The 23,094-nt window shown below is 41.4% G+C and overlaps 1 protein-coding gene across 1 annotated transcript; it reads left to right on the top strand.

Annotated features, from left to right (window-relative positions):
* The first annotated feature begins 5,484 nt into the window (after window positions 1-5,484).
* Window positions 5,485-21,981, top strand: hunk (hormonally up-regulated Neu-associated kinase). Its single transcript, XM_034178318.1, has 9 exons — window positions 5,485-6,155; window positions 9,019-9,311; window positions 9,822-9,877; window positions 11,036-11,171; window positions 11,257-11,384; window positions 15,834-15,960; window positions 17,032-17,200; window positions 17,312-17,474; window positions 19,721-21,981. The coding sequence occupies exons 1-9, from the start codon at window positions 5,916-5,918 to the stop codon at window positions 20,464-20,466; spliced, it is 2,058 nt and encodes a 685-aa protein (XP_034034209.1). The 5' UTR covers window positions 5,485-5,915; the 3' UTR covers window positions 20,467-21,981.
* The last annotated feature ends 1,113 nt before the right edge of the window (window positions 21,982-23,094 follow it).

The raw sequence follows: 23,094 nt of genomic DNA, 5'->3' as shown, positions 1-23,094 counted from the left end.
GACCAGGCTCATCAGCCAGCGGAGGGGCGCTGGTGAGCCATACCCCGTCAAGTCTCTCCACACGACGTATTCAACTTCAAGGTACTTTGTCTCACTCTACTCGTTTCCCCTGTTAGCACTGGTGGATTCAGGAGCTGATGACAACTTCATTGACTGTTTTTGTTTCTCAGTGTAAAATCCCCTCTGAGCCTCTACCTGAACCCAAGAATGTATATGCTTTAGATGGAAGGCTTCTGGCCAGCGTTACTCATCAAACCATCCAGTTGTCACTGCTGCTTTCTGGTAACCACCATGAGACTATTTCCTTGTACATTGTCAGTTCCCCCTCTGCTCCACTAGTCCTTGGTCTCCCTTGGCTCAAGCTCCACAATCCTTACATAGACTGGTCTAAACAATCCATTATTAATTGGAGCCTGTTTTGTCATAGTCACTGTCTACATTCTGCCAAGCCTACCACTTGTCCCCGCACACCAATCATTCCCAAGCCAATAGACCTTTCCCTGTTGCCAGAAGAATATCATGACCGACAGGAAGTATTTTCTAAGGACCGAGCCCAAGCTCTTCCACCTCATAGGCCTTATGACTGTTGCATTGATTTGATCCCAGGGGCACCCTTACCAACTTGCAAACTTTACAATCTTTCCAAGTCTGAGAGGGAGGCTATGGAAACCTAAATATCTGAGTCACTAGCTGCTGGTCTTATTCACCCATCTTCCTCTCCTGTTGGGGCTGGTTTCTTTTTTGTTGAAAAGGATTACACTCTTCGGCCATGTGTTGATTTCAGGGGTTTGAATGATATAACTATGAAGAACAAATATCCTCTTCCACTCATCGACTCTGCTTTCATCTCCCTCCATGATGCCACTATATTCCCCAAATTGGACCTGCGTAATGCCTATCATTTAGTCCGCATCAAAGAGGGGGATGAGTGGAAGACGGCGTTTAATACCCCTATGGGTCATTTTGAGTATTTGGTTATGCCATTTGGACTGACTAATGCCCCAGCAGTTTTTCAGGCACTTATCAGCGATGTTTTACGCGATATGTTGAACATATTTGTGTTTGTATATCTTGATGACATTTTGATTTTCTCTAGTACCATTGAAGAGCATGTTCAAAGCTGAGAAGCATGACTTTCATGTGACTTCTGTTAGTTTTCTTGGGTTCTTTGAGAAGAGGCAGATTAAAACTGATCCTGCTAAAATCAAAGCTGTATCAGAGTGGCCTACACCCACCAATAGGAAGCAACTACAGAGATTCCTAGGGTTTGCAAACTTCTACAGACGCTTTATCCGGGATTACAGCAGAGTTGCTTCTCCACTTACCAGATTAACTTCGGTCAAGGTTCCTTTTGAGTGGTCAATAGAAGCAGAGACAGCATTTGATAAGTTAAAAAGACTCTTTTGTTCTGCTCCTGTTCTTTCACACCCAGATCCCACAGCCCAGTTTATTGTAGAAGTGGACGCTTCTGATTCCAGCATAGGGGCTGTCCTCTCTCAGCGCTCTTCCTGTGACCAAAGTCTTCATCCCTGTGCCTTCTACTCCCGCCAACTGAGCCCCGCTGAGAAGAACTATACTGGCAGTCGTCGAGGCCCTGAAGGAATGGAGACACTGGCTGGAGGGTTCAACACATCCCTTGGTGGTATGGACTGATCATAAAAACTTGTCTTATCTCCGCTCTGCTCGCAGGTTGAATTCCCGTCAAGCTCATTGAGTGCTGTTTCTGGGACGATTCAGTCTAACTCTTACTTACCGTCCTGGTTGTTGGGAAAGTGTAGGAACACGGACCCACAACAGGGGGCGCAAATGAACGGACAATGGAGGAAGTCAAATAACAACACTTTACTGTTGTGAATAAGCACAACAAACACAACCGATTACAACAATAGACAAAGAAGTCAATTCACAAAATGTGTCACGTGGGCAGGCTCGAAGATAAGAGACGTCTGTCCAAAGCAGAACCGGAACCACACGATTTCTTCCGCCACCGAACCCCGGGAATACTGGAGCCGCCAAGTCCCGAACTCCCAGGTGGCCACTGCCTCCGCGTGTCGGATCTGGTACTGCTGGCGAGGAACAAAAACAGTTAAATGTGGGTGCGTTTGCACCCAGCAACCCGTATGGCGGGAAAACCACCTCCACCTCTCGTTGGAAGAATGTCTGCTATTTAACGCACAAAAGTAACAAAGTGTTAATGTCAAAAAGACAACACAGTCGGCTGAGTACTGTACCTCCTAGGTAGAGCGATATCTCGGCAAAGAGGTGGAGATGTCATCTTGCTGATATACCACTGCTGATCAGATGATTGGTGACAGCTGTCGTAGGCGATAAGTGACAGCTGTCACCCCGGCTGCTCCTGTGAGGCGGCAGCGCCCTCTGGTGCCTGGAGCCCGCACTCCAGACAGGGCGCCCTCTGGTGGTGGTGGGCCAGCAGTACCTCCTCTTCAGCGGCCCACACAACACTGGTTCTAGGAACATTAAACCTGATGCTCTGTCAAGGCAGTTTTCTTCACCAGTGGATGTTACTACTGACACTATTTTGCCACTTTCTTGTATAGTTGGTGCGGCCACTTGGGATGTGGAGAAAACTGTCAAAGAAGCCTTGACTAACCATCCAGTTCCTGACATGTGTCCCCCAGACCGTTTGTTTGTTCATTCGTCTGCTAGGTCAGAGGTCCTTCTGTGGAGTCACTCATCTAAAATTGCTTGTCATCCAGGCTTCCATCGCACACTCTTGCTTGTTCGTCAGCGCTTCTGGTGGCCTTCAATGTCCTCGGACACTAAAGAGTTTGTTGCTGCCTGCTCAGTCTGTGCCCGCAGCAAGTCTTCCCACTGTGCTGCTGCTGGCCTGCTTCGCCCACTTCCTATACCACACTGTCCATGGTCCCACATTGCAGTGGATTTCATTACCGGCCTACCACTTTCTGTTAGGGTTTGTTGTCTGTGCCTGTTTGCCCCTCCCTTTGTGTTTTCTCTGTGCAGAGCTGGTGGGTGGTGACGGGGGCGTGGCTGAGTTCTGCAGCTAAGTGGGCACACCTGATGTCTCTCTCAATATGTGGGGGTATAAGGCCCTGCCATGACTCCAGCGCCAGAGTATTCAGTGACTGTCGTTAGTATAACTCTCTTTGCTTGCTGCCTACCAAAGGTAATACTTACCTGAGCCAATACTTACCTGTGCCTTTTCGTCTCCAGATGTGTCCGGTGCCACTGCTGCCTCCCAAGACCTACCTCCAGCCAGCCTCCGTCACCACCACCTGCTGTAAATAAACTGTTAAACTTTACCTGGTTCTGTCTCTGCTTTGGGGTCCACTTAGCACTAAACCCAACACTATTGTTAGATTCTGGTTTTACTTTTCAGTTCTATTGTATATTTTGTCTCATATTCACCCACATTGTTTCCCTTCACGGTCGGTAGCTTGATCGCTGGGCAGAGCCAAATGACAAGCACACATGTCGAGTGTTCAGGGGGCAGACAAATTACCTGTGAGTTTTAACCCCAGCTGTTTGGGGATTTTCTCCCATTTATCCATCATCTGCTAGCCATCCATAACTTGACAGCAAATGCAAAGGAGAAGGCGGGCACTTCCACTAATCATCCAGCAGATGGCAGACACATCTATAGGATATTACAGTGCTGTGAAAGTGTTTGCCCCATTGACCCCTTTACATGTTACATTTCTATTAGGACATCAAAAAACAAAACAAAATTCAGGCCTTGTATATTAGAATTTCCAAAATCATGCTCTTTAAACTCACAGTGAAAGTAAATCTCTACAGTGATATAAATTAAAAATCTAAAAGCCAAAATGATGGTGTGAATAAATAAGTGCCCCTTTTAGTGTAGCACATGTAAACCATCATTCTATATACAGTATCTTTGGACAAGTCGGGATGGATACATGAACATTCCCAAGACACTATCTTGGACATTATTTACATGAATTATGAAGAAATACAAACAGTATAGCACTCTGTGGTAAATCTGACTGTATAAGAAGGTGAAGAGTGAGGAAAGACACCAGAACAACCCTGAAGAACTTATAGACTTCTGTGGCTGTGATTGAAGAGATTGTGCAAAGTGCAGTTTTGCATTTTGTATCACCACTCCTGCCTTCATAGTGGAGTTGCACAGAGAATAATTTTTTCAACAAAACATCAAATCTATGCTTGAATCTCCATTGTGCCTTCTGGCAAATTGTAGCTGAACTTTCAAGTGTTTTTTTGTATGTCTTCTTTTTAATAGAAACCTTCTCTATACCACTTCATCATGAAGCGGTCTAACTGGTGATGCAACACTCAAAACCTGCACTTTGCACAATTTCTCCAATAGAAAGTGTGTTTTGCAATACTTTTTTACTCCTATTATTTGAAGTTTCCTCAGACAAATGGAGCCCATGACTTTAAACTAGGGATAGACCGATTGGCCCGGCCGATAGTTGGTTGACTATCGGCCGAGCCAATTATCGGCCTCGGCTGACTATCGACCCAGCCAATTATCAGTCTATCCCTACAAAGCACCCAGAGGGATTATTGGCCGATGCTGAATATTGGCCCAACCGATTTTCATTCTATCCCTACAGAGCACCCAGAGGGATTATCAACCGATGTAGATTATCGGCCCACCCAATTATCGGCCTGTACCTACTTTAAACTACACATGACTTCTTCTTTGAATTTTTATTTATTTACAGCGAATGTAACACCGACGCAGTAAAGAAAATGATGGAAAACATCATTTTAAGACAATCTTGGCAGTCCCATCTTTTTGCAACTGCTTGATTTTAGTGTTATTACAAGTAATACCGAAAGATGCCGGTATTCTTATACTTTTGGCTCCCAGTCTGGGTGTCTCGTTTTGGGCACATGGTCCAACAGGCAAGTCAGACCGCGTGTTTGTATCTATTCACACACAATGTGCGCTCGCGCATGCACATATCACAATAATATGATTTAATACAAATGCAACAATTTTTGAACTCTAGTGAAATATTATATTCATTATATTATGAGTTGCTGTTGGCATTTGTGTCCTCCTGCAGACCAGGAGAAAAGCATCATGCTTTGAAGCAGTATGTCTCAAAGTGTTGCCCCGCCCTGCAGGTGTCCTCTCTCCACGGAGTGATGATTTTTATTAGGACAATAAATTAAGTCAAATGTTCCTTTGTTTGCAGCTGCAAACAACTCTCTATTACCAGTATATCAGCATGCTCACATATTGAGTGCCACTAAATGTCCACCATGTCCTGCAGGCCACCGCAGGTGGCGTTGAGTGCATGGTGCGATGGATTAAAAAAATCACACCATGAGGATTATTTTTAATCGAAAGTTGAATCGGTGTCTTTCGGAGTTAAACAGAATCTTTGTTGGCGCTTTTTGCTTTGTGCGCTCCGAGCGGCGGCGCAGCGCCGTACCTGGCGGAGCTGGCCTCTGCACTCTTCATTACGCGCGCGCTCCTCCCGACGGCTCTGATTGGATTGTAAAATTTTCTTTAGCTCCGACCAGCAGCCCCACTGTAGTAACGCCCACTACCCCACATGACCGGGAAAGTGGCTTCAAACTCAGAAAATACGCAGACGTTTACGCACGGGAGAAGGGGCCGCTCTGGCTGAGGGGCACGTGGTGCTTTTTTTTATAGTTTTTTTTTTTAAGCCCCATTTGCGTCAGGTTGTAGCTTTCCCCGATTATGTGTGACACTTTTAAAATCTAAGCTGATACACTCATCAAAACCTACCTCGGAAACTGCTGAGTGCGCGCTGGGCGCTTTTGGTGAACAGGTGGCTTATACGCTGCGGGTTCACATAGAATTTTAGCGGGCGAGACGCGCACGGGTCGGAGTTTACTGCTCGCTTTTTTGGACAAGAGAAGACAAGCGTCGATTTTCTTCCTTGTTTGAGACTTTTGGGGGGGAGGCTGTGATGCCAGTCGCTGACAGTGACATGGTAGTGGACAACAGCCACCGGGTACACGAGGATAAAAACCCAAGTGGTGCCGGGAACGAGAGCGTCCTCTCAGCTTCGCTATGCAGTCCAGCCGCAGACATCCTGAAGAACTTTTACCACACCAAACGAGTCGGGAACTACCTGATTGGGAGGAAGCTGGGAGAGGGGTCGTTCGCCAAAGTTCGAGAAGGTCTCCATGCTTTGACCGGGGAAAAGGTAAGCGCGCAACAACGGGGTTCGATCATGGCTCACGTGGTGCACCTGTATTTTTTTTAAACATTTCAGGAAAAAAGATGTCATAAAGAGCTCAGTTTGAGTCCTTGCTGCTAATCAATCAACACGCACGAGAGAAAATGACCAATCAAGCGTGAGTAGTTTGCCAGTTCCAGTATCAATATGTACTTTTGATATACTTTTTGTGTGTGTGTGTTTTGTTTTATTTCTGTATTTATTGCGCCGTTTTCTCCTCCTCACATGTGTTGGATAGTGTGCGCTCCGCAGGCGCAGCTGTTCCTTTGTCTGTTGCTAGTGGTGATCTCACCGCTGCGGGCGCGCAAACCTGCGATAGGACCCGAGTGGGAAATTGTGCGTCCTATGAGAGCGCACAGCTGCTGATTGCATATGCAATCATGCCTTTGATAAATGGGCTTCATTATGATTCACAGCACAGCGCTTTGATCCGTGGGCTACTATTGGCCACTTGGTTCCCTTTGTCTGCCCCCCCCCTTCAAAAACAGAACATTTGCATATTTGAAAAACAAGCACATCTACGCTTATGTCTGATTTTGTGTGGTTTCAGTGCACGGTGGAATGTGTGCATGTGTGTTAGTGTGCCACTAAAATTCACATTTTGGCATACTAACCCCACCCCATACTGTTGCTTTGGGGAGCCTTTCCCTTTGCGCTTTACTCACTCTTTGTTGAGGATGATGCAAACCTTAGAAATCACACAAACCAAGCACATCATGATGCGCTCTACCACCCCCCCCCCCCCCAACCCACTCCCTCCATTCAGTGGGATTCCAGCAATGGGTGCATGGAGAGTGTGTGTGTGTGTGTGTGTGTATATATATACAGTGTAAGGGGGTGGGGGGGGGGGGGTGAAGGATAAACAGCGGTGTGTAAAAGTTTTAGGCACCTTCGATTAATTTATTTATTCTAGGGAAAATCAATTTTTACATTTTTTCCTTCATCGTTGGATTTGCAGAAAATCTCTTTTTTTCTTTTTTCTATTTTTTTTTTCTTTTTTCCTCTTTTTTTTCTTTTTAAGTGTGCAAACATATCACAAAATAGAAAAAAAGTGATTCCCCCCCCCACCCCCATTAAAGGGGCATCACACAGGTACAAATGTCATTTTCAGGTGAAAAAAAATGTGCTTTTCTTTATTTGTTTTTAGGTATGCACAATAAATTCTACAGTGTTAAAAGAATACCTCACCCCTTTCAAAGCAGTGTTAAATGGCTCAAGAGTATTTCAGGTCATTAATCTCATGATCAAGGTGATTTAACACCATGGGTCCATATGCATGCTGCTGCAGTGTCAATTTAACACCGGAACATTTGATTAATGCCCACGAGGACACAAAGACAGATGCCAATGATCACTCAACAAAAACATCTGTCTGTCTGTCTATATCAAGACAGCCAATTTTACTATACATTTTATTATAAACTGGAACTCATTTAAATAATTACACATTTTTTAGCTTGAAATTTGTCATACATTGTACTTGCTTATAGTGATTTTAAAATGTATTTAGAAGCTTTTTTAACTGGGGCGCTTGACATGTGCCTAAAATATTTGCACAGTGCTAGATAGCTGGATGGATGGATGACTGTAGGGTCAGGAGTGTGCCCATTGGTATGGAGAGCAGGAGGGAGGTGATTGATGGTCCTGTCTTGGTCAGGGGGATTAATTGGGACAGGGAACAGGGGAGGTCATACTTGCATGTTTTTGATGGCTGTAACCCACTTTCGCCTCCGTCTGCCAACTCCGCCTCCCTTTTTTTGTCTGAGGGGAGTCTGAAAAACAACGAAATCCCCCAAGAGCACCCTGGCGGGGTGCCCCCCCAATCCTCATAAAGTCTAGGGTACTGTATTTACAGTGCCCCACCCCTCTTCATACCCGAAGACACTGCACCCCTTCTCTTGTCCACTCTGAGGCTATCTGTCACTGTGGCAGCTCACGCACAACCAGTTTTAATTAGCGGCTGCAAAGGAGAATCGTTTATCAGAGATGAAAGGTCAAAAGTATAAAAGAAAGAAGCGATGAAGGACAGAAGAAGGAGAGGAAGCCTCTGTGAACACTCACGTCCACTTTGGTGGACACATTACATTAATGGATATGGTGATGAGTGTCTCCACCTCGGCGAGCTCTCCTTGAGATGATTTGCTTGCCGTGGCAGCATTGTTCTTGAACTCAGTCTAGACACGACACAAGGACACGAGATGAAAACGAGGAGATAGGAGTGTGTTTGAATGTAATCAGCCACAAATGGAACCGAAGCGGTTGTCATTGAGGGAGAAGGACACGTGTGTGACTCATGTAGTGGTTATTTAAGCTTGTTGTCCAATGAGTAATGACAGGCGGAATTAGATCAAAAGTGCTCAGAGAGAGCGAAGACGCCACACCCACATTTTCTAAACATCAGGTATGTGAAGAATTACTTCAGGCGCGATACACCTGCCATGTTTGATTACAGTTAGATGATGCATTGGTAGAGAGTGAGATGATCAGAAGAGGGTGTGCTGCTGTTATCTACTTTCCCTCCTGTTCCTGCTCCTTATGTGTGGCAAATGGCACATATATTAACTGTCCATTTGGCTCAAAACACAAAGGGTAACATTTGCTTTCCCCCAGTTTATGGTGGTTCAACCACACATGGTGTGTGCTGCAGGGCCCCATAGGGGAGCAGCTGTGACCCCCTATATACCCCGGAATGGAGACTATAGCCGCTCACCTGTTTCGCTCCAGCTCCCTCGAAGGAGCAGTGGTGCACTCGTGCTTCTCCTCCCTCTGGGTGGATATAGAGTGCGTGGCTCAGAATTTAATGACACCCTTTCCTCCTCTCACCCTTCAGGTGGCCGTGAAGGTGATCGACAAGCGGAAGGCCAAGAAGGACTCCTACGTTACCAAGAACCTGCGGCGGGAGGGCCACATCCAGCAGATGATACGACACCCGAATATCACTCAGCTGCTGGACATCCTGGAGACGGAGAACAGCTACTACCTGGTGATGGAGCTGTGCCCCGGTGGCAACCTCATGAACCGCATATATGACAAGAAGCGCCTGGACGAGAGGGAGACTCAGAAATACATCCGGCAGTTGGTGCTGGCTGTGGAACACTTGCACAGGGCGGGTGTGGTGCACCGGTAAGGATGGACAACATTCGAAATGAAGCTGACCATGTTGAACAATAAAATCCAGACCTGCACCTGCTGTGATTTCCAAATATTCAAGCAAGATTTTATTTAATGTCTTTATAAAAGTGACAAAATAGCCATCAGTAGCTCAGAAAGTTTTATGCTGTTTATGGCTTAAACATACTTTAAAATGCTGCAGACACTCTTTTGTCAAAGCACAAGTTAAAACCTTATTATGTTATATTAATTAAAAGGTTTCCATGCGCCATAATCTGTTTTTCAGTCTACATTTACAGTTATATGATGTTCAGCACCCACCACGTCCATAGTTCTGTGACTGCACATGCAGAAATTGTCATTTTTTTAAATTTGTAGAATAATACACACTGGTTGTTTATTAGAGTCTGCCACCCTGCAGGGGATTTATTTGGAGGATATTAGTGTTTGTGCAGATTGTCACTTCCTTATGCATTGTACAATATATAATCTAATGCAAATCCACTTATTTTTGTCTTTCAGGGATCTGAAGATAGAAAATCTTCTGTTGGATGAACAGGACAACATAAAGCTCATAGGTAAGTCAGGAGCTTAACTGATTAGTGGAGCGTTATGTCTGAAAAGAATTACTTCATAAATTTATTTTAAAAAGAAGTGCATAAATTTCCACAGTAAACGGCAACATACACTGAAAAGAGAATTTTTGGACCAACTTTAAAATGTGCTGAAATTGGTAACACTCAAACTAAATAGGTTGATCTGAATTAACCTAACAAGTAATATGTATGCCACGTTATTGATTAGACAAACAATTTATTTGAGTGTTAGCAACTGGGGAAAAAAATTCTTAGGGTTTCACTTTTTAAAATTTTTTGTTTTATTGTTGTGGCTTGATGTTTTATTATTTTTGTAAAATTTTCAACTTTAAGTGTGATATAAATTATTATTACTATTTAGTGTATTTAAGTAGAATAAAAAAAATGTCAATGAAGACAAAAAAAAATCTGTTTATTTTTGTAAAACAAATTCTACTTAGTGTGATATAAATTATTATTAATATTTAGTGTATTTAAGTAGAATTTAAAAAATGTCAAAGACGACAAAAAATGAGTTTATTTTTTGTAAAAAAAAAATTGACTTAAAGTGTGATATAAATTATGATTATTATTATTATTTAGTGTATTTAAGTAGAATAAAAAACTTAAATGAAGACAAAAAAATCTGTTTTGTAAAAAAAAATCTACTTAAAGTGTGAAATTATAATTATTATTTAGTGTATTTAAGCAGAATTAAAAAAAAACTTAAATGAAGACAAAAAATAGTTTATTTTTGTAAAATTCAACTTAAAGTGTGATATAAATTATTTTTTGTGTATTTAAGTAGAATAAAAAACTTAAATGAAGACAAAAAAATTCAGTTTATTTTTGTAAAAAATTCTACTTAATGTGTGATATCAATTATTATTTTGTGTATTTAAGCAGAATAAAAAAAACTTACATGAAGACAAAAAGGTCAGCTTATCTTTTTTTATTCTACTTAAAGTGTGATATAAATTATTATTATCATTCAGTGTTTTTAAGTGGAATTAAAAACTTTCATTGACTATACATATTTTTTAAACCTCAAAGAAGCTGCCACTCCGCCAAGTAGCAGCTGTTTGCATGTGAGAGACTGACAATGTAACTCCTGGGTCATAAACCAGAACCAACCCTAACCCAGCCTCTCTTACTTCTTAGATTTTGGCCTCAGTAACTGCGCTGGTATCTTGGGATACTCTGATCCATTCAGCACTCAGTGTGGGAGTCCAGCATATGCAGCACCGGAGCTGCTTTCTAGGAAGAAGTACGGGCCCAAAGTGGACGTCTGGTCCATGTGAGTGTGTTAGAAATGTGATATTTTGTTTGTTTTATTTTATTTTCCACAATGATACACGCTGATGTGCATTTTGGCCTTGCAGTGGCGTTAACATGTATGCTATGCTGACGGGGACGCTTCCGTTTACCGTGGAGCCCTTCAGCCTCCGAGCCCTGCACCAGAAGATGGTGGACAAGGAGATGAACCCTCTACCTCCCTCTCTCTCCACTGGTGAATATGTAACACACAAACACACACACGTGTTCTGCACACACATGAACATGACAACACAGGTCATCAGGCACATGCAAAGCCGGAATCCCAAGTTCACTGCACCTGAGTGCTGACGATAAGAAATCAGGACAGACCTGAAAACAGCTGTAACATTGTCACACGTTCCCCATACGTGTGCCAAACTTCTGTCTTTATGTCAAATTGTTTTTTTTAATCTTGCATGCAAACTGCACCAGAGAAAACAAGAGAAAAGTCTATTTTTAATTTTATTTCAAACAGCACAGGTGAAGCCTATCACATTATGTTTCTGGTCAAATGGCAGGAACGTTGTAAATTTCAGATTGTGGGAATCATCATACAAAAGACAATCATACAGTGGAAAGAACAATCTAACAGTTGCAGTAAGAAAATAAACATTTATTATTGTTATTATCATGAAAGACCTTCACTCTCTCTCTCTCTCTCTCTCTCTCTCTCTCTCTCTCTCTCTCTCTCTCTCTCTCTCTCTCTCTCTCTCTCACTCTCTCTCTCTCTCTCTCTCTCTGTGTCTCTCTCTCTCTCTCTCTCTCTCTCTCTGTGTCTCTCTCTCTGTGTCTGCAAAAGAGAAGGTTACCAGTTCAGACCCCATTCTCCATGTATATCTGGAGTTGCATCAGGAAGGTCATAAAATGTGCTCAATCAACACACAGATCCATATCAGATCTGCTGTGGTGACCCCAAGGGGAGCAGCCAAATGGGCTTACTTTTAGTATATATATTGTGTATATATAATAATATAATATACACCTCTCTGAGATTTTGCAGTATTTGAAACCTCAATAGGGTGAATTGATTGGCGGCTATGGAAAGCAACACTCCGTAGCCGTTTAACAGCTACAGAGTCTCACTCTTTTTATTATTATTATTATTATTATCATCATCATTATCATTATTTTTGACCACTGATTAATCCTACAAAGGTGAAAATGGTGAAAAACAAAAAAGCTGAAACCCAGATTTACTGGGGGGGGGGTGTGTCTGGGGACATGGAGAATTTTCCAACCCCCCCAGAAAATTCTTGAATTCTCGAAGCTCTGAGTTGGAATCTGGGGCTGTTCCAGACAATAAATTGCAGTGAATGTGGCACCCATTTTGGTGAGGGGAAAAAAAACAAACAATGTTTCTTATTCAAAATCACTCCTCTAGTAGCATTCTCACAAGAATTTACATATACATCATTTCAGCATAAAGTAACAGAAACTAATCATACCTTGTAAAGTTATGCACAGGACAGTCGATGTGGCTTTAATGATGAGCCACACTCCAGTTTCCGTACAGCTTCGTCTTTCATAGATTTGCTACTTAGTTTGTTTTATGCGTTAGCCTGCCTGCACCGTCCGTTCACAATATGTCTGATTGCCTCGGTCTGTCCTGGTAACAGCAATAAACACAGTAAACACAGTATAACCGTGAAGGTGCGCTAACTTAATTAGCACGTTAACCTGAACTACAACCCCTGGCAATAATTATGGAATCACCGGCCTTGGAGGATGTTCATTCAGTTGTTTAATTTTGTAGAAAAAAGCAGATCACAGACATGACACAAAACTAAAGTCATTTCAAATGGCAACTTTCTGGCTTTAAGAAACACTATAAGAAATCAGGAAAAAAATTTGTGGCAGTCAGTAACGGTTACTTTTTTAGACCAAGCAGAGGAAAAAAATATGGAATCACTCAATTCTGAGGAATAAATTATGGAATCATGAAAAACAGAAGAACGCTCCAACTCATCACTAGTATTTTGTTGCACCACATCTGGCTTTTATAACAGCTTGCAGTCTCTGAGGCATGGACTTAATGAGTGACAAACAGTACTCATCAATCTGGCTCCAACTTTCTCTGATTGCTGTTGCCAGATCAGCTTTGCAGGTTGGAGCTTTGTCATGGACCATTTTCTTCAACTTCCACCAAAGATTTTCAATTGGATTAAGATCCGGACTATTTGCAGGCCATGACATTGACCCTATGTGTCTTTTTGCTAGGAATGTTTTCACAGTTTTTGCTCTATGGCAAGATGCATTATCATCTTGAAAAATGATTTCATCATCCCCAAACATCCTTTCAATTGATGGGATAAGAAAAGTGTCCAAAATATCAACATAAACTTGTGCATTTATTGATGATGTAATGACAGCCATCTCCCCAGTGCCTTTACCTGACATGCAGCCCCATATCATCAATGACTGTGGAAATTTACATGTTCTCTTCAGGCAGTCATCTTTATAAATCTCATTGGAACGGCACCAAACAAAAGTTCCAGCATCATCACCTTGCCCAATGCAGATTCGAGATTCATCACTGAATATGACTTTCATCCAGTCATCCACAGTCCACGATTGCTTTTCCTTAGCCCATTGTAACCTTGTTTTTTTCTGTTTAGGTGTTGATGATGGCTTTCGTTTAGCTTTTCTGTATGTAAATCCCATTTCCTTTAGGCGGTTTCTTACAGTTCGGTCACAGACGTTGACTCCAGTTTCCTCCCATTCGTTCCTCATTTGTTTTGTTGTGCATTTTCGATTTTTGAGACATATTGCTTTAAGTTTTCTGTCTTGGTGCTTTGATGTCTTCCTTGGTCTACCAGTATGTTTGCCTTTAACAACCTTCCCATGTTGTTTGTATTTGGTCCAGAGTTTAGACACAGCTGACTGTGAACAACCAACATCTTTTGCAAAATTGCGTGATGATTTACCCTCTTTTAAGAGTTTGATAATCCTCTACTTTGTTTCAATTGACATCTCTCGTGTTGGAGCCATGATTCATGTCAGTCCACTTGGTGCAACAGCTCTCCAAGGTGTGATCACTCCTTTATAGATGCAGACTAACGAGCAGATCTGATTTGATGCAGGTGTTAGTTTTGGGGATGAAAACTTACAGGGTGATTCCATAATTTATTCCTCAGAATTGAGTGAGTCCATATTTTTTTTTTTTCCCTCTGCTTGGTCTAAAAAAAGTAACCGTTACTGACTGCCACAATTTTTTTTTCCTGATTTCTTATAGTGTTTCTTAAAGCCAGAAAGTTTCCATTTGAAATGACTTTAGTTTTGTGTCATGTGTGATCTGCTTTTTTTCTACAAAATTAAACAACTGAATGAACATCCTCCGAGGCCGGTGATTCCATAATTATTGCCAGGGGTTGTAGAAGTAACAGTTAGCAAGTCAGTTAGCATGCTAAACACCTGACAGATACTGTTATACAAACAATGTTAGCTTATATTAGCACCGAAATTAGCAGTTCTATTTGCATATCGAAAGAATAAATTAAGGTGCCTGACGTAAAAAAAAGAAAAAAGAAAAAAAAATACTAAATTCAGCACTGAACGGTTCCTGTGGGACAACACTGATTTCAAAAATGACCTGATCCTAAGCAACATCAAATCATTTCTTCTCACCCATAGGCTCTCGGTGTTCCTGCCAAATTTGATTATGTAGTCTTAAAATATCTTGCTAACTTATTTAACCCTCTGGGGCCGACACTGTCATATACGACGGCTAAGACCAACCTTTACTAAATTATAAATAACTTTTGAATAATATGAGATAGATACTTTTTTTTTTTTTTTTTTGCTGAAAAGTTAACTCTGAGGACTTTCAAGCCAGCCATCGGCCATCTTTGTACTCCTCATATAAGCTGTGTGATGATGTGCGCAATGTGAGTGTCCAATCGGAATTGGTTCACCGTCACATGGTTTTCCAAAATCCAATCGTAGGGCAGATTTACCTCAGTTAGACAGACACTGAGACGAACCAGCATCATCACTAACAGAGTTTATCCAGCTTTTAATGTGAAAGAAGAGAACTGCTGCCTGTGCAATACAACAGTTAACAAACAGCAGTTTTCTTCTGAGCGAAATGTTGGTTAGGATTATACTGAAGAAATTATCTTTTTATTAATGCAATGTGAATACCATGAATTCCTTTAATTTTAATCAGTATACACTGTAAGTAGTATTTATGGACATATTTAAAATAAATGCATGCAAATACAACACAATGCAAAGAGAAGAGATTTTGTTGTGTTGGTCTACGTGGGGAAAACAAAGGGAGAGCTGGTTTCACTAAGTAATAACACACGGTGGGTCACAACAACGTCACATCTTAATACGCAATAAGGACCGACTTAACCTAGTTGTGTAGGTGACTACTAATCAAGCTCATGTCATTTTATCTGTTATGCAATTCACAAATGAATGTTAGGATAAGAAGGATGAGTGTTAAATTTGAGCCAAGGTGATCTGCTATCAGATTCATTCACTGTCACGTATTCCAGGAACATGATTGCCAGGATACTGAGGAGATAACATTTCTTGCATGATCCCATTTTTGCTCTTAAAATAACAAAAAAGTCTGTAGTAACTGAGCTGACTGCTTGTGGCTAAGAATAAATATTCCTTCCTTTGTGCATCTCAGCTGCCATCTGCCTTCTGAAGAAGCTTCTTGAGCCAGATCCCAACAAGCGTCCCAATATCCACCAGGTGATGGCCGACTCCTGGCTGCAGCTGGCCAATAAGAACACAGGGGCACCGTATCTTAACAGGTAGCGTATGCACCAAAGCCACATATGTGTCTTTCATTCCTTTGTGATCAAGAGCATGAATAGTTGGACAGTGACACCATCTTTGTAACTTTGCCTCTTTTAAAACCTTCATCGAAAGGAAACAATGCTTTAATGTTGACTTTTAGCTTTAATTCAAGGCATTTAAGAAAAATATCACATTAACCATTCAGGAATTGTCATTTCCTGTCATTGTCATGACAGTACCACTCAAAATTTTGGACACATTTGTCCATTCAGAATATGTTTGATGTTAGTCATTAAGAAGTCCAAACAGTATGGTACTGTGTGGTAAATCTGCCTGGATTAAGCAGTTAATCAGAAACTGAGAAAGTACGCAAGAAGAAGGTGAGTGAGGGAATCCACCAAGATACTTTGACAAGAGTGAGAGGCTTCTGTGTCTGGGATTGGAGAAACTGCATCATGCAACTTTTATCTGTTGCACCAACAGTCACACAGCTTCACAATAGAGTGGAGCAATGAAGGATTTTCACATAAGAAAATAAATCCAATCTAGGCTCGAGCCTTCTGTGTGCCATTTTTCAAATTGTAGCAGAAATTTCATGTGTTGTTTTGAGAAAATCCTGTTTCACTTCGCCATGAGGTTGCATAACTGCAGATGCCATAGACAAATGTTTCATTATGCACATTTTCTCCAGTCACAACCACAGAAACCTATAATCCCTCCAGAATTGTCATGGGTGTCTTGTTGGCCTCCCTCGCTAGTCTCCTCGTATGGTCACGCTTACATTTAGCTTGCCCAATTAGTTATGGGTGGTAAAAATGGTGGGGCTGTGTATGTAAGTGGCTATGATTCCCAAAAGGGTTACTGTGATATTTTTTGTTAATCTCCTAAAAGTCAACACAAGAGGAACATCTTTGTTGTTTCATTTTAATGCCACTGTGGTGGCGCATGGAAACAAAAGTAAATAAAATAAAAAATTTAAAAAATCACTGTGCAAATACTTGTGGACCTACATGTATTTTCATATAAAGGAAACAAGTATTGAGAATTGTTAACGTTCTCTTCTTGTATTTCATTTTTGCATGTAGGATCCACATTGAGGAAATAAACCACACAGTGTTGCTGCACATGACGGAGAAAATGGGCTACAAACACAGCGAGGTGCTGAGCGCCGTCCTCACCAACCGCGCCTGCCACACTCTGGCCGTCTACTTCCTCCTTAACAAGAAGATGAAGAGACTCTCCAAAGAGTACAGGGTGAGAAGATCCAAATATTCTTTGTATGTGAAGGGGAAAAGCTAACCTCTTCCAGAAATTCAGGATTACACTCAGAGACAAAAGTCCTAAAGTTTACTGTGACTGTTTCAGGAAATGCAGATCCAAGAGAAAAAGAAAGGAGACAAGGTGAAAAACGAATACTTCCAGACTCAGTGGAGGAAGCACGTCGACAAACTCACCATCCCCCCAAAACAGACACCTGTCTACCTGGCTGTTAGTAAAGGACCCAGCAAGGAGAAGAAGCACAGGACAGGTGAGAAATCAGACCATACCCAAACCCCCACGGTAAAACAGACCTGTAAAAATTAAAACGGTATTGTACATTTGGTAGGCAAATACTTATACAGAAGAGTTACAAGGATTAACTGATTATTAATCAATTTTTTTAATTAATCAACTATTTTGATAATCAATTCCTGTATTTTCTGGAGTATAAGTTGTTTTATTTACTACTTTGGGAGGTCCTGCAACTTATACTCCAATGCAACTTACATACAAAAGAAAGTCTAATGGTAATAGTACAGTACAACAGTGCACAAAAAAGCTAAATTAAAGAGCTGATTTAAAAAAAACAAATGGAGTCACTTTATTATTGTAGTCTTTCCAACGCTGTGGGTCAACAGTCTGTTCATCTTCTTCAAATAATATTCAGTATGTTGTCCCTGACATGGTTATTTGTGCATCTTGCTTATTTTCAGAATTTAAAAGTCCTTATTTTAAGTCACAGCACATGCTGTGGAGTGCACATGTGCCACACTGAGTTCCTGTCCGTTAAACTCGCCACCCAGAGAAACAATATGTTAAAAACTAAATTTTACATAAAAGGTGCAATTTATAATCCGGTATGACTTGCACTCCAATAAAATACGGTCACCATTTTGAGTCAAAATGCTCTGATTTCAGCTTTATAAATGTGAACAGATTATGGTTTATTTTACTGTCTGGCAGTAAACTGTTTAATTCTGGGTTGTGGACAAAACAAGACATTTTAAGAGCATCATCTTGAGCTCTGAAAAACATTTATCAGTATTTTTCAACATCATCTGACATTTAATGACCAAACAACAAATCAGTTCATCAAGAAAGTAATTGATCAGTTATGAAAATAATCATTAATTGTAGCCCTGTTGTGCAGTAATGATCTATTTCATATGTACAGTCATCCATCTGAATTTATTTAAAATACAAAATGATTTCAGTTTAGTGTGTTTATGTAATTTAAATCTAAGTTGAACAATAAATATATTATTATTATTATTTTATTTTTTTTCTTCCAAGCTATTCAAAATCACAGTTTAATCCATTTGGCACTGTGCACTCTTTTGAGGTGATCTGAGTTTGTCAGATCAGTGTTGACTGGTGGTTTGACAGGTGATAAATACGCAATTTCAAAGCCAGCATATATACGGGCTGATCTTCACAAAGCAAAGTGTAGGACAAAAAGTTTTCCGATGTCTATGAACAATATGTCTTTACAGTTTGTGTTAAATACATTGGTTACATCAGTATTAAAGCTAGAAGAGGCATCTACAGCTGTGGTGGGACTACAGGTTGGCCGGTAACTGAAACCTCGGTGGATTCAAACTATGATTTTAGCTGAGCATTGATATTGGTACAGATGGCCTCTTGCGACACCATGGGAATGTGGGATTAACATATACATAAAAATGACAAAGACGAATGGAAGGATTGGTAGAAGTCCCTCTGCATTGGTAACTGGAAGGGTACGTGGTAAAGTGCATTTCTCTGCCAAGATCACCTTTGATTTACCTTAAGGCCGATTCCACATTCATGTCCATCCTTATTTAAATCTAGTGGCCCATCCTTGTCCTAAAATACATTTTTCTAGATCTGGATCATAATCTGGATCTAGACTAAAGTACACTTGTGGATCTGATTCATTTTGAAATTGTGTTAATTTTGTACAAATTAATCAAAATATCTGATAACACTCTATCTCAAAATGTTACTAAAAGTGGGGGAGAATTCCTGGTGTCTGCTCCCCAATCCTGATTGGGTTTTTTTTTTTGCCCATGTGTCAACACTTCACTGTTTATTAAAATAAGTTTATTTATTTTTGTGTAATCTGACTCACAAGCAAACAAACTGGCAAATGGACATACTTGAAAATATAACCTCCTTGTCATAAGTCAGAAAAATGGTCAGCCAATGTTACCTCCAACTGACAGAGAAGGAATTCAAAAAGTTTTGGGTTGGTGATCTGGTCTGACCAGAGAAGAGATCACAATCTTCATTGAAGTTCTTCCCTGTCCATCACAAAGTTTATTCAAAACTCACTGAGTTATTTTGTTCATGTCAAACAAACAGATGGGGGATGTCACAATACTTTAACCCCGCCCTCTTCTGTCATTTTGTAAAGGTAATAATTATACTTACAGTAACAAGGTGTTCTTACTTCTGTCTGCTTTTGTGGAACAAACAGGTCTGACAGTTTAGAGTGTTTGAGGAGTGATACATTGCTTCTTGTTTACCACTCAGGTCTACTGCGTGCCATAACCGGTGGCCACCGTAACTCACCTCTGGCTCCCCCTGGCACTGTCGCATCTTCCTCCATGGAATATCTAGAAATTCATCCTCTATTTCCCAACACACCACAGCAACGGAGACGCCTGGGTACGCTGCCCCAGGTCAATACAAGCCCAGAACACAACATCCCTGCCCCACCAGCGCCGTCGCCGATTGGCATGCACTCATTTGGTTCCCTCTCCAAAGCTGAGCAAATTGAAGACACTCCTCCTGCACCTTGGTACAAGTTGACCAACGGGACTTTGTCACCTCCGCGCCACGTCTCTGCCTTCCAACCTGACTCTTCTTACTTAAAAAAGGCCACAATCCCCAGCCCCCCCGTCCTCATTGTCAACCCCCAACCAAAGAAGAGCATCTCGTCAGACTGGTGCGGTTCTGACACTAGCGGCAGTCCCCCCAGCACAGTAGGAAGCCCCTCCGGAGGCTCAGCTTTCAGCCCTCCAAAGTCTGCATTTAGCCCGCTCAACCCCACCTCAGCATTCAGCCCCCCTTCTACCGGGGGTAGCAGCGATCCCGACAGCCCAACACACCGCAGCAAGTTCCCCTCCATGGGAATTGGACAGCTCCTAAAAAAGAAGGTCCAGCTGCAGCCATTCACATTCCGACCAGAGCAGGTTGTTGAAGAAGTGGTGTCCCCGCCTCCTTACCCTATGCAGACTCTACTCTGCGCTTCGGGCGCACTGAAGACCCTCTGCTGAGGTTTACAACACAACCGGAAAAAAAAATATAAGAAGTCAGACTGAACTCAAGGCCCTTTTCAACAGTTTTTGTAAGTTGAAGTGGTCTTCCAGAGCGGCCTTTAGAACTGTAAACTGACCCTTTATTGCGACTGAGCCACTTTGAAGAACAGAAAAATAAAACAAGCAAGGGGTTTGAGTAAGCGTACAAACTACTTTATCTCTTGTTACTGCTCACATTGTGTAATAAGAGGTGGTGACACTGAGAAGATGAAATTGGAAACGGATTCCTAAACCTCGCCGTGTCCCAGATTCAGAGCGGACGTGGGACATCACGTAATATGAGCCTTGCCAACGTGTACATACACGCACACTGTATTATAACCCGCGTTAAGGGATAAACTCTTACGTAATATTATTGTAACTGGTGACTAATTGAGTCACAGACTGATTTCATACCAGCTAACAGGCCCCAACTGTAACCCTAACCCTGACTAAACGTGTTCGTGTTTTTGTATCTGTGAAACTCTGTACGATACGATACTCGCTAACTTCCAGCCAGCTGGCACCATAACCTCAAAGCTGTCTGGACAAAGGAGCTCAGTGCACTATTCTTGAAAACCAAAACCTATCATAGCAACAGTGTTAACCATCTCTTACCTCACTGCATTATTCATATGTTAACGTGCGAGCGGCCGCTACTCACGCGGCGTGGTTTTCGCCACAGGTTGTTGCAGTTTTTGAGCACTAGTGCCATTAGAATGAAGCAGAAGTTTGTATGTTCCCAGAGCACAGGCATTCTGTCACTCAACACTGACTCACAGCTGTAACTTTTTATAGGTGAATGTTTCATGTTTACGACCCGCTGGGAAGCAAATTGTAACAGTAGTCTTAGTTATGAGGATCTCACGGCAGCCTGCCTGCTTGTACTTTTTTGTAAAAAAGAAAAGATGAAAAAAAAAAAATAGATTTAAAGCCTTATGAAACTGATCAACCTCGCCAAAGGCTGACAGTATGGAGGTGGGAAGAAGAAAAAGAAAAATGATGTAACATCCATGAAAGTGAATTAATTCCTTTTGTCTTAATGCTGTAGTTGGTGCAATAGTCTTTTAAGTGTTAACTGAAATCCCGAGTGTTTGCCAAGAAAGTTTTCAGAGTAATGTGAAAAATTTGTGCTTGTAAATAACAGGATGACTCCAGTGTTCCCGTCACTTAACGCCACGCTGTACGAGGACGCTTTCGAAAATGTCTGAGTACCTGCGTTCCCCACGCGAAGCCACAAAAAGTTTACATGCGCACACGAGGCTGACCACTGTTCCGATCTCTTCCTACGAAACTGAAAAGATGCATGCAACGTTTCATCGAGTCCAAGTGTAATGTCAACGTTTAGAATTACGTCTTTGTACTTTTTTTTTTTCCTGGTTGATACTGAGATTGTTTTACACTCTGGGGTCTTTTGTAAGATTTTGTAATGGATGATTTTCTTTGCGTGTCAAGAGATTTCTATGCTGTATAAAGTATTTTAAATATTTATACTTAATCCATTATGTGTCTGACTGTTTTTTCAGATATTTGCTGCTATGTAAAAAAGATTTGTTGACTCAGTTAAGTCTTCTTGTTGTATTAAGTTGCCTTTTGTCAACCGTAAGGGTTGACTTTTTGTTGTAGAAACCTTGACACTTACATTGACGTACCTTCGGTCAAAGCAACAAGATAATTTTACTGAGACAGGTGGAGTCATCAAAGCATCTGGCTAAACGTATGGACAGTACTCTCTGTACTCTGTGTGTGTGTGCACGCACACACACACACACACAAACAGCAACAAAGAACAGAGTTAATATTGTGGCGATACACTGAAAAAAAAAATGCTACTTTGGATTAACTTTAAAAAAATTGATGTAATTTGTTACAGCTAATTTTTTTAGTTTCTCCCAATGTATATTTATGATTTTGTAAAGTGATTCCAGCAGATTTAAACTGGAAACCACAATTTTCCATTAGGTCAGTGTAAATAAGAACTTTGAAGTGCACTTTTTTCAGTGTATGACAGCAGTTTCAGGGAAGGGGTTTTTTTTTGGTTTTTTTGTGAAATCCAAGAAAAAAAATGTTGAAAATTATATTCAAATTGGTGCAATGTGGAACATTCTGAGGGGAGATCACAATTATCACTTGGGTGTTTTTACTTCATAGGATCCAGAGGTACTGCTGTCATGACTGTACGTCAAAGGAACACATGTAGGCAGATGCAGATGAGGTGTAGCACTTGTATTGTGAAGGAGCACCAGCTATGACCTTTGAGCCATGTGACACATTCCATAACACAGATGCCTCAGCGTCATGGACTTGGGTAAATGGAAAAGGCCAATGGAATAACTACAGTGCATAGAATAGAATAGAGCTTTTATTGTAATTGTACATATACACATACATTCAAGGAAATTTGTCCTCTGCATTTAACCCATCCTAATTACACTTAGACACAATCCAACCACTAGGAGTAGTGGGCAGACACAGTCCGGCGTCTGATCTCCAGATGTAGACACTGACCTGTTCTGGGGCAGAGAGAAAGAAACAGATCCTAAATAAGCATGTTTGTGATTGTAGGAGGAAACCCACACAGAAAGGGCGGGAACCGATCCCACAACC

Source organism: Thalassophryne amazonica, chromosome 9 (genome assembly GCF_902500255.1).
Source record: "Thalassophryne amazonica chromosome 9, fThaAma1.1, whole genome shotgun sequence".
NCBI classification, from domain to species: domain Eukaryota; kingdom Metazoa; phylum Chordata; class Actinopteri; order Batrachoidiformes; family Batrachoididae; genus Thalassophryne; species Thalassophryne amazonica.
The sequence above is the reverse complement of the archived record's forward strand: the minus strand, read 5'-3'. Positions and strand labels throughout refer to the sequence as shown.

Excerpts from the sequence above, each read along its gene's own strand:
- hunk (XM_034178318.1), top strand. The coding sequence starts at position 5,916 with ATGCCAGTCGCTGACAGTGACATGGTAGTGGACAACAGCCACCGGGTA. Across the intron at positions 9,878-11,035 it reads GGACAACATAAAGCTCATAG|ATTTTGGCCTCAGTAACTGC; the intron begins GTAAGTCAGGAG and ends CTTACTTCTTAG. Across the intron at positions 11,172-11,256 it reads AAAGTGGACGTCTGGTCCAT|TGGCGTTAACATGTATGCTA; the intron begins GTGAGTGTGTTA and ends TTGGCCTTGCAG.